The sequence below is a fragment of the Mesitornis unicolor genome, unplaced genomic scaffold, assembly GCF_000695765.1.
Source record: "Mesitornis unicolor isolate BGI_N332 unplaced genomic scaffold, ASM69576v1 scaffold11718, whole genome shotgun sequence".
Lineage (NCBI taxonomy): Eukaryota > Metazoa > Chordata > Aves > Mesitornithiformes > Mesitornithidae > Mesitornis > Mesitornis unicolor.
In genome coordinates this window covers 49,903-61,641 of record NW_010203946.1, presented here as the reverse complement: position 1 = coordinate 61,641, position 11,739 = coordinate 49,903, and the positions used below count along the sequence as shown (strand labels likewise).

At 43.2% G+C, this 11,739-nt stretch overlaps 1 protein-coding gene across 1 annotated transcript in view; it reads left to right on the top strand.

Moving 5' to 3' along the window:
• ACACA (acetyl-CoA carboxylase alpha) overlaps positions 1 to 11,739 on the top strand; it is a gene marked incomplete at its 3' end in the record, with an annotated part of 81,053 nt that overhangs the window by 27,916 nt on the left and 41,398 nt on the right. Inside the window, exons 18-25 of the mRNA XM_010190908.1 lie at positions 79 to 229; positions 1,522 to 1,656; positions 2,564 to 2,710; positions 3,241 to 3,429; positions 4,029 to 4,129; positions 4,699 to 4,787; positions 6,137 to 6,261; positions 10,754 to 10,867. Of these exons, the coding sequence (XP_010189210.1) occupies positions 79 to 229; positions 1,522 to 1,656; positions 2,564 to 2,710; positions 3,241 to 3,429; positions 4,029 to 4,129; positions 4,699 to 4,787; positions 6,137 to 6,261; positions 10,754 to 10,867 (1,051 nt within the window). The remainder of the gene's footprint in view (positions 1 to 78; positions 230 to 1,521; positions 1,657 to 2,563; positions 2,711 to 3,240; positions 3,430 to 4,028; positions 4,130 to 4,698; positions 4,788 to 6,136; positions 6,262 to 10,753; positions 10,868 to 11,739) is intronic.

Here is an 11,739-nt window from a genome sequence, read left to right as displayed (position 1 = left end):
AAAGAGAAAATGAATTTTCCTCTTCCTATGCTTTTTGCAAGAAATTCCGTTGCAGTGATTTGTCCCATCATTTCCTAGGTATCGCATCACGATAGGTAACAAGACCTGTGTGTTTGAAAAGGAGAACGATCCCTCCATTCTGCGCTCGCCTTCAGCTGGGAAGCTTATCCAGTATGTAGTGGAGGATGGGGGACACGTGTTTGCAGGCCAGTGCTTTGCAGAAATAGAGGTAAAAAAGTCTCAAAGAACTATTGGCTGCAGATGCTGAATCTGCCTAGGCAAAAGCTGGGGAGAAAAAGTGTCGAATGCTTTGGAACTGGAAATTGAGCATGAGGGATAATTCACAGTATTACTTTCCAAATTTTGTCCATGTTTTAACCTGGACTAATGCAGGAATTGGCAGTGAGAGTGATGGGGTGGGGAAGAAGTTACTTGACAGCTGAACTTTGGGTGTTAATGACTGTATACCAAGTGATTTCTCAGCGGTGAGACCATTGGTTATCATCTTGCTGTGATACTAAGGGAGAGTGGGATCTGTGTGTACTGTGCATTCTATCTGTGGCCTTCTACTTGTAGACCACTACTTATTACTAACACAGACTCAGAAGCAGAGTTACATACCAGGATTAAGTAACAAATTAAGACTTCTCTGATTACCTGATCATTTATCAGGTTGATCGGATGAGCTAGTAAGTGTCACTCCTCCTTCTCCCTTGGAAATTACTTAACTCAGAGAGGAGGAGGATGAACAATTTCTGCATCACTGTGAGGAAAGCACAAGGTTGTGTAGGAGTGCGTGGCTCAAAACTGATTTGAGGGAGGGGAGGGTGTGTTGACAGAGGGACAATTAAACCAGTTGGGGACAATGTGTAGGAGAAAAGTATCAAGCCATGGATCCAGATACTTTATGTAAGTGCTTTTATGCTGCAACAGAGCTGTGGCTAGGAAGGATCCGCCTACTCAATTCCTGTGCTCTCAGTTGTGCTGTATAGTATAGCAATGTTAAAACTAGAGTGGCTACCCCCAAACTCAACCTTTCTGCTCCAAAGGCAGGAGCTTCCATGGTTGATCTAAGGAAGCATCTGTGACCTCTGGCAAGCAATCCTAGTTCCCTCTGCTAAAGGTGAAAGTGTTGCTGTAGCTTTTGTGAGTGGCTCTGCCCCTTCTAGCCCTTTAGAGTGCAGCAGCTGCAGTAGGGAATTGTATCTGCTTTGTTCATAGTGTTGAACGTGGGACCTTCTGGAGTACCTGTTGGTCCAAAGGGTGCGAAACAGGTGATGTTCCTGAGAATGGCTTCCTGCTGCACTGATTTGTGGCCAGTTATTTTGTTCTACGGTTCACTTTAGTGTCTGGGGTTTCATTCCTAATGTGTGTGCTTTTAAGCCTTTGAGAAAGCCTGCAGACAAAAGGTGCTCATGCAGGTTAGTTCATCTGTGGAAGGACGTTGGCTGCTGGCTCAAAAAACTAGAACAATTTGGGGAACATGGAAGCCAAGTGTGTAACCTGTTTTCCTTGCTACAGGTGATGAAAATGGTGATGACACTAACAGCAGGAGAATCGGGCTGCATCCATTATGTCAAACGCCCAGGGGCAGTCTTGGATCCAGGCTGTGTGATTGCCAAGCTCCAGCTGGATGATCCCAGCAGGGTTCAGCAGGTGAGAAGTTGCAGGAAGCACAGATGTTGGTTGTGGTTTTAATAGTGGAGTGATGCTGAGAGTGGTATGAGATGGTCCAGTGTACTAAACCAACCTCAGATTTGTGCATTGTACTGGAATTGTCACTTTACCATTTATTTGTCTCGGATGAGGACTAGGACTCAGATTATTGTCTCTTTCTCTGAGTCAGGCTAAGCTTATGTACCATTCTTGTTCTCTTCTTAATTCAGTACTACTGTGGGTATGTGACTGTCTAGGATATTGGAGGTTGGCCAGATTTTTCCATCTGCTTTATTCCTATGCAAGTTTAACTTCATTTTATTGTGTATTCTTCTTTAAGTGAGTGACCCTCTCTGGGAGAATGGGAGTTGATCTCCCAACTCTGAGTGCGTTGGGCCCTGTGAAAACAATTGTAGCAAATCTGGACATATACAAAACGAAGAGCCTAGGACATGGATTTTTTTTTAAGGTGAAAGGCAAAGAGATATATTCATTTAGGGATGGTAGGCTGGGATATAGCTGGTGGCAGTGAAAGAGAACTTACTGTTCCTTTAGCAATACCTAGTTGAAAACTGTGGGAGGTTGTCATGCAGGGGGTGATCAGCACCGAACTGTTGTCTTTTCTTGTGCTTTTCTCTGGGATTTTTGGTCACCCTGGATCTAAATAGTGAGATCAACTGTAACATATTTGGGAGAGAGGCTGGAAGCTTATTTTGTGGTTGAAACAACATAGAACTGTTGGAGATCCAGCTTGTAACTTTTCTGGCTCTCAACCAAGTGCATTTTCCACTCTGGGAATTCTTCCAAGTTAAATCTGAGCCTCCAGTCGAGGTTAAGTGGATGTTACCACCGTGGCTGATGCCACACAGGAGGGTTAGTGACACTGTTCTATTTATTGTGTTTCCAGGCTGAACTGCACACAGGCACCTTGCCACAGATCCAGAGCACAGCACTTCGCGGTGAGAAACTCCATCGCATCTTCCATTATGTCCTGGATAACCTGGTCAATGTGATGAATGGATACTGCCTGCCAGAGCCCTACTTCAGCAGCAAGGTACTGGTTACTTCTTGTTTCAGAGCGAGACCACAGATATTCTTTCAGTTCAAGGCAATATTGGCCAATTTGACTGTCATGGCCAGAGGACCAAGAGTCAGTGCAGTACTACCCCGCTAGTGCCAGCTCGATTTGGTTTTCTTTCTTAGATTTTATTATAGTCAGTCTCACTAGAAAGCAAGATGGGAGAGTCCTGTCTGTGGCACCCAAAACAAAGACAAAGGCAAGGAGTTGAGCTTGATTTTTACTGCTCTTGCCTGCATGATATGTCCCTTGTACATGGGAGCTGCATGCATAGCCAGCTGTGGCAGAAGTCCTAAAGGAAGGAGGAAAGGAGGTGGACAAATCTGAGTCAGCTGTTGGTGTAAGGTACTACAGCAGCTCTGATCTACTCCAGTTCTCTCATCTAGTCCCTCGACTAGCTGTGTGATAAAACAGCATTGAAGAATATCTCCATGAAAAGCCTTTCCTTTTCTCCCTTCTTGCTATTTATTCTTTATGCTTGCCTTTACACTGACTTGTCTCTCTAGGTGAAAGGCTGGGTTGAGCGACTAATGAAGACACTGAGAGATCCATCTTTGCCTCTGCTGGAACTTCAAGACATCATGACCAGTGTTTCTGGACGGATCCCACCCAATGTAGAAAAGTCTATCAAGAAGGAGATGGCCCAGTATGCCAGCAACATCACATCAGTCCTTTGCCAGTTTCCCAGCCAACAGGTGATCAACCACACTTGTATATAGGAATAAAAATTGGTTTGTGTTGGAGTAGAGAGAGAGAGAGAAAGAAAGTTCCTATAAATTATCTGAGGTTAGTTGGCCCTGAAAGATGTTTGAACATGAGATCTTCATAATGAAAGATACTTACTTGTATCACTTACGCTTAAAGGTTTGCCTCCTTTACCTGTTCTGAAGGCTATGTGTTCCTTGCTCAATGTAGCTCAAAGCAGACGGTTTGGAAGCGGTTTAATCATATCAGTGGCCTTGTGGGCATTTATTTACTTGCTTTTTGCCTGGTACCTATGCTGCAGTGCAATTTGTGGTGTCAACATAACTTTAGAAAAGAGTGATTGCAACTAAGGTAGGCCTGATCAGGTAATGGGATGTTGGAAGATGATTTTCTAGTATACGATATTGTGCATTGATTTTTGTATCATTGTCAGGTCATTAACTTCCTTAGCAGTTTAAGGCTTTGGCCTTTGCTGGAGTCTGCTGAAGCTCTGGTCTGGTCTGTCTGGAAGTTCTCAGCTTCTCTGCTGGTTGTTCAGCCAGATCATCTCATCCAGGACTGGCACTCTCATGTGATCGTTCTCTTTCAGATTGCCAATATCTTGGATAGCCATGCAGCCACCTTGAACCGCAAATCAGAGCGTGAGGTCTTCTTCATGAACACTCAGAGCATTGTGCAGCTTGTACAGCGGTGAGCCGTTTTCAGGGGTGTCTCCTAATTCCCTTTTTTCTATTCTGCTGTTTGAAAGACCTGAGCCTACTTGTCTTGATGCAAATGGCTTTATTACACTCTGAGCCTAAATCAGTAGGAATAAGCCTGTGTACTTCCCTCAGGGAGGTCAACAGTGAGGGGATCGTGTGTGTGGCTCCTGGCCGCCTGCGTAAACTGCACGTACAGATCCTTCCTCTTTTTCCCTTTGCCATATGCAAGAAAGACTTAAATTCTGTCCTGACGCTGATCTTGGCCACTTCAGCAAGCAGCTGGTGTGTGTTACGCCTTTCAGTGTCTAGAGGTTTGAGTATTTTTAGAAGAAAAAGGATGTTTCATTGCAAAACATGAGCCATGCTTCCCCACAACAGTAATGACAGGGGTTATGTATTTACACAACAGTTAGGGTTTTCAGAACCAGCTACGTTTCTTTCCATGAGCGAACAGGCTTATTCTGCCACTCGTGTTGAGGGTTATTCACTTGCAGGTTTTCCGAAGCAGGGCCATGCCAGTCTCACTTAGTGCTAGGTTTGACTTATTTGCTTCTGCAGGTACCGGAGTGGTATTCGGGGTCACATGAAAGCAGTGGTGATGGATTTGCTCCGTCAGTATCTGAAAGTGGAGACTCAGTTTCAGCATGGTGAGTCTCTAAGCACATCAAGGATTTGATTTCTGAAAGAATCACATTTGGTCCCAGAAGGTCCACATGGACCCACTTCAAGAAAGACTAGTCTGACTTTATGACATCTGACTTTAAAAGTCTGTCAGTCAGATGCTGGTTTTTGTAGAGAAGCTTAGAGTTTGAATTTTCACAGTAAGTGTGATCATGATGCTTATGACAAGCAAATGACAAACTCCACCCCAAAGCTGTCTGTTCTGCTGGTTTTCGGCTGTTAGCATATCCATCACCTTTTACATCCTGTGTCATCTTACCCACGGTTTACATGTCGTAATGTGACTCTGGTCTCTCTTCAGTGTGTCCCTTTTCCCTGTAAATCTTTAAAAGAGTAGCTCTTATATGAGTTTTTGATCGTCTAAGTGAGCACTTTTGTATAACCTGGAGTAAAAAAACAGACTCACTGAATTATGAGTTTTTATGTTGCCATTTTTAATCTGTTATTGATATCGCTAAGACTCAGCCAGTCTGTGTGGTCTTTGCCTGTTGTCCTTTGTGTTCCCCCACTGACTCTGTCAGGAGTGGCCCACCACTGGAGAGCTCCCTCACTTGGGTGTTCCACATGCAGAAGCTTCATGTTAGAAGCTTGCTTTTTATTTCCTGATTTCTGAGCATCTGCATAAAAATTAGAAAAAGTGTTTAAATTCACCACCTCATTTAGTGCTATCTTACCTTTTTATTAAATTCTATAGTAGGAAAATCAAGTGCAGTAAAAAAGTCACTGAGGTAATTGCACCTGCTGTAAAATACCAAGAACCTGCTCGGTGTTCATAAAGACAAACCTCAAACCTCAGCCTGAAATCGAGAGTTGGAACAAGTGCATTGCACTGCTGTATCCAGGCACAAGATGGCAATGAAGCACTAGCTAATTTTGAGGCTCTAGCTCTTACAGGTGGTTCAGATTCCAGTCTACTTTTCTTTTGTCCTGCTCCAATACTTGCACCAACCTAATACTTCTGCAGATCTATGTCCACTTCAATTTGCTGGTAGTAGAGGGTGGTGCAAGTCCTTTTGCTATTATTTTATTTTGGTTATTACTTGAATGAAGACTTAGCTCACCGTTCCTCTTTTCACATTGCTCACAAAGGATCTATTTGGTATTTGAACTGTTTTAGTAGGAGTAGCATGTTTAATTTAAAGTTTGCAGTTGAGGGGGTGGTGATGGGAGGAATGATTCCTTCCCAGAATTGGTTGTGTGGACAATGCAAAGTAGATTCTCAAAACATGTATTTAGAAGAATGACGCATCTACTAACTTGTATTCCTTGACACAGAAGTGTGGAGACTGGGAAAAATGTGCATTTCTGATTGCAGGTCACTATGACAAGTGTGTCTTTACCCTTCGGGAAGAGAATAAAAGTGATATGAACGCTGTGTTGAACTACATCTTCTCACACGCTCAGGTCACCAAGAAGAACCTGCTTGTTACAATGCTCATTGTAAGTTTTGTTCTTGTGCTCTAGAAAGTCACTGATTCTTGTAGTTGTATGTTGGGTACTTGGAAAGGTACTGAATTTACAGCTCTCGTCCTTCAAGTTGCAAGCTTTCTAGCTCCAGAGGCAGTGGCAGCAGGGAGGAGTCTCTTCCTGTGTTCTTAGGGCATGAAAGCCATGCATTAGAGGAGACCCAGAACATACTGTTCACATCAGTTTCTGTGCATCTTCTGGTTCGTGATGTCCTGCATTGGTTGCCTATCAGAGTGCAATGAAGACTGATTATGCATGTGATCTGTGAACATCTGTGGGGAGATAAGAATGCAGACTTTGCTCTTACGTTGGGAGGATGCTGGAAGCTAATGTTCAGACATTGGGCTGTAACTTTATACTTGATTTAGTTTGCTGCTTCATCTTCAGGGGTCTCAGAGAGGTTCTGTCTTTATATAGCTCATGGTGCTCAAGCTGGAGTTGCTTGGAAAGCAAAGCAGTATGCTACCAGCACCCAAAGCAGATGTTTTATTCTCGATGGCAGTAATTCTGTACTAGCAAGATTTTTGTGGTCCTTTAATTACTAATGACAGTGACTTCGTGGTAGTGAATGGCATTAACCAGCCCATATGGAGGCCCTTGAGGGGTTTCATGCGCTCTGCCTTGATGAGCCATAGTTTGGCCTTCTAGGTTTGACAGTGGCTCTCTTAGCTTCTTCCTGGTTATAGTCTCAGAAAGTCTCAGGTCTGCAGTGGTGCTTTTGGACTGGCTGTATGATGAGATCTGACTAGGACTCAACATCTCAGCACAAAGCTGGTCACTCCAGATCGGGCCTCTGACCCTTGCGATGGTGTGTGGATGAGGAATCTCCTTGGAATGCCTCTTGGACAGATGTGGATTCCTGCCTAGAAACACCTGTGAATCCTCATGCCAGGTCCTGTCATCACCTTCTCATGTTCTTCTGGCTTGTTACTCCAGAAAAATCTTAGTTCTCATTAACTTCAGTTGCACTGTAATGGGTAAAACTCCTGGTAAATTACATTCCCAGGAAAAATAATTAAAAACCAACAATTGAGTCCTGGCTCTTTTTTCCTTTTTCTAAAAAAAGCTTCAAAAAAGTCCTTGTCCCACATAATGCTTTGAAGGAAAATGAATGCCCACTTTCCTTGAGGCAGGATAAATTTGGCTACGATGTGTTTTTCAACAGACTAGAGTTAGGTATCTTGCTTTTTAAGAGGCTCATTACAATGTTCTCTCTCTCTGCCCTTATCTTTTTTTAATTTTTAATTTTTTTTTTACAAAGACAATGGGATCTGCTAATGCCACAAATATGTCCAAAGTAGCCATCCAAGAAATAACTCTCAAAAGCAGAAAAAGAGTCATAATTGTCCTAGGCTGAGGATGGGTTTCTTAAATTTTAATTTGTAACATATAAGGACCTTGGCATTCTTTCTTTCTGGCTGTCCTTTTTTCCCTTTTTTTTTCCCCTCCCTTTTCCTTTTTGGTGTGTGGTGTGATTGTAAGTAACGCTTGCCTTAAGAATCTCATTATTTGAACACGGAGCCATATTTCCTCTGAGAATTCTGGAGTAGCTGTGAGCCAGGGCTGTTCATTTCTCAAGTAATCATGCTGGCGTGATGGAGAGAGAAAATGGCAGCTGTTCGCAGCTCAGGCCTTCAATTTTCTTCAGAGTCTAGTCACTCAAGTGTGTAATTACACGGGGGTGCCGGGGAGGCGTTAGGCCTTGTCAAAGAGCTGGTTTGAGGCTTTGCTCGCTGCCTTTGCCAATCAGTGCAGGCAAAAGCCAGTGCGGCACCAGCTACCTGCTCTATTTTGTTGTTGTCATCCTGACCGTTTCTTGTTAAAATGGGACTGAAACTTTTTGTCTAGTTTTTCACCTCTGTGCAAGCCGTGCTGTGAAGGCAGAGCCTTGCTGTGTCTTCAAGTCTGTCTGAGGGAGTGATGGGCATGCTGGGAGACAGGGAACGCAGAGAAACCTCACTGAGTTTTTCCTTTTTCCTTCCTGTGTAGTCATTCTTCCACCACTGTCAGTTATTTCTACTCAAGTAAAGGCCAACATCCCAGTTTGCCAGAACTTAAAACACTGGAGAGGCTGTGCTGCACATGACAGAAGAACAACTGGTGATCCCAGCACTATGTGTGTGGCCTCTGCCGGTGCAGTGCTTGAGGCTTTGCAAATGGACGCCTGCCCCCGCATGGGCGCTGTGTTGCAGGGGCTTCTCCGAGCGGGTAATGGGGGCTCAGGAGGGGTGATGTGCCTTTGGTCACAGCGTCATCTGTGGCACAGCTAGGGATTGCTGTCTGTTGAGTTACAGGTCACGCCATTAGCCAAAAGAGCGCCATTCCTCTTTCTTCCGCCTCGCATTACTCTTCGTGTCTGAGGGACCCCGTGGCACATTTGGTGTAATCATGGTGAAGGCTGTGGTATTTTATGGGTTGCCAAGCTACTTATGTGCTATGGTTTAAGTTTGTCCTCCAAGGGCAAACGTCATGTCAGAATATCTTGATGCTTATGTTGCTGTTATTGATGTATCCCCAGGAATCCATTATTAACGAGGGGCTCTGAGGATGGTTTTAGTAATAGCCTTATGCTGCCATAATTCACTTTTTTTAGCTAGCAGGCGTTTAAGGCAGGATGGGAACTTCATCCTTCATATACTTGTTGAAATACAATGTGATTTGGAGTTGTATATTCATTTTATGTACTTAACTGACTGTTGTAGGCACATCCTAGCCTTAACTGGACAGGTGTCCTGCGTCCTATTGGATTTTTGTTACCTTGAGCAGTAACGTTACAACACCTAGGAATTCGTATTTCAAATATGATGAGGGCAGTTCTTGAGTTGTTCACTGTGAATTCACAGAGTGACCTGGAGTGGATAGATCTAAAGAACGTTCTTTGGGAACAATCATTGTAATGTTTGCTGGCCCAAGACTGGCTAGCAGTGGACAACAAACTAATAGGAGTTAGTAGCTTAGATTTTTATAGTAAGAGTGATTTGACTGTGGTCTCTCTCCCCAAGAGATGTATGCTGTCATTCCTAGAGATGGCATTGTGTTTGAGTGGGGTCGGAGAGAAAGGAGTCAAGATCAATGTGGAGTAAAGTTATTTAGCTTTGGCTTTGCATGTAGTATGAGCTGTTATTTGTTAATCAGTCTATGGGACTTACTGTTATTTGGTTTTTTGGGTTTTTTTACTTTATTTTCCCTGGTAGGCTGATCGATGTAACCTGCTGTGCAGAGGTTTCAGTTTTTCCCTTTCTGTTTCTTGGATCTTCAAAGGGCCTTTTCTGGACTGCATGTGTTTAAAATATCTTAAACCTTTAAGGCACCAGCTCTCTTTAAGGTTGCAAATCCCTGTTTCATCTTGCGTTTTCCTCCTATGATTCATTTACCAAGAGAAAAGCTGTTAATTGTTGTATAGAAAAAATCATGTTAGAGGTACATTCGAGGTTCCTTAGAGGTTTCCAGCTTCAGGAGTGGGAGCGAAGAGGCTCACAAGCCGGTGCAAGGGGGTGAAGACTGGGATTATTATCTGGAATTGAAGCTGGTTTTGGAAGAAAGTGCACATCAGAGTGCACATCCTCTGTTCAGAAAACAGAATCTATTGAAATTGTCCTGTTTGCATTGTTTTGGATGGCTGAATCCAAAGGAGTTTTGAAACAGCATTAACAGTGAAAATTATGCTGTTCAGTTTTATTGTTTTATCCAGCCAATTTAGACAGTATGAAGTAAGATAGGGAACTTCCTCAGAATCTTGATTCTCTAATTAGGAAAAATACTATGGAGTCAGTCCTGTACTGTGGCGGGAAACACATGACGTAATTTATGGTTGTAGTTGGCTTTGTGTAGCAACATTAGAGGAATGACAGAATCTTTATTTCCTGATGTTGCTGAAGCTGAACAAACTATGTGGTTGGTTTGTGGTTGTGGAGTTGTGGAGTATTTTTTGTTTTGAGGTGTTTTCTTAAGTGGACTTCAGGAGCTTCTCCCAGCAGTTGAGCTCTTTCTGTTTGATCAGCATGGTGGAAATTTGCTGATCTCTCTGCATGCTACACAATGCTTTGCTACACAAGGCATTTTGCTACAATTAAAATGCCCTTTGAATTTTGCATTGCTGCTAGACTTCTGGTACAGGGCTGAAATTGGGTAATAGGAAAATGTTTTATTTGAGTCTCTTGGACAAGTCAGTATTTTTCTCATGTGTTTGAATGCCAAAACACATGCTACAATAAGAAAATAGGTGATGGTGCCAGTGCCTTCTTTCCTCTGTAGCTTTATTTATACGTGTAAAATTATTGAAAGCCTAATACTTGTACCCTTCTTGGCACAGAATTACAGAATCTTTTAGATAGGGACCTCTGGAGGTGATGTGGTCCAGCACCTGAGTGTGTCCTTGTATGTGTTTCAGGTTTAAACGCCTTTGTAGGTGGATGGAAGATGGTTTTCCTCTGTTCTAAACAATTGCAGTTCTCTTTATTTTTAGGACCAGCTATGTGGCCGTGACCCCACCTTGACAGATGAGCTGATTAATATTCTGACAGAGCTGACCCAGCTCAGCAAGACGACCAACGCAAAAGTGGCCCTGCGAGCACGACAGGTATGAGGGCGTGTTTAGCAATCCAAGCTGATCCCTGCTGGAGAGCGATGATGCCATTGCTGATCAGATCAATACAGACTGCTCCTGCTTGGAGCTTGCTCCTTTGGAAAGTCTCTGTCTCCTGATGTTTATTTTGATTACTATGCAAATGTGAGGAGTAGATTAATATGAGCAGTGCTTTAACAATGAAGCTAATTACCCAATGATTAACCATTGTGACAGTCTAACAAAGGTTGCAGTGGATTCCTGATCACTGCAAAATTTGAAGTTAAAATGACATTCCTTACATTACTTTCCTCCAGAACGTTTTGTCTGGCTCAAATCGGGAGTTAATTGAAAGTAGCCTATGGTTTGTGCGACAGCAATAGTGGAAATACATGGTCACTGTGTTTCCTTCTGGCTTTATAGCTTGTGAACCCGACAAGTGCAGGCAGCCTGGGACACGAAGGCAGCTGTACAGTAAGCAGCCAGGACATGCTATCTGGGTTCATCAGCTACCTTACAATTGCAAATCAGCGTGTGCAGAGAACAGGAAGAGAAATTTCCATGAGAACCAGATGTTCTTTGCAACTGCTAAGGAATTACTGCAAAGAATTGTGTTGGTCTTTTGCAGGGTTTCTTCTAGCTTTTGAGTTGCGTTATGTCAATTTGTTTTTAACCTGAAAATAATGGGATAAACTCTTGATACTGTCAATTCCAAAAGTTTAGCACAGATAATAATTTGAATGCCAGATAGCCACCTGGATGTTATTGTAAGCTTCCTCTTTAGCAATTAGTCTGTAGCCAGGGAGGAGTGAAAGGGCATAATCGTTCCATGGTAATGCTAACCCTATAGTCTGATCAGCCCTCTCACTCCACAGTCTCTATCTCCT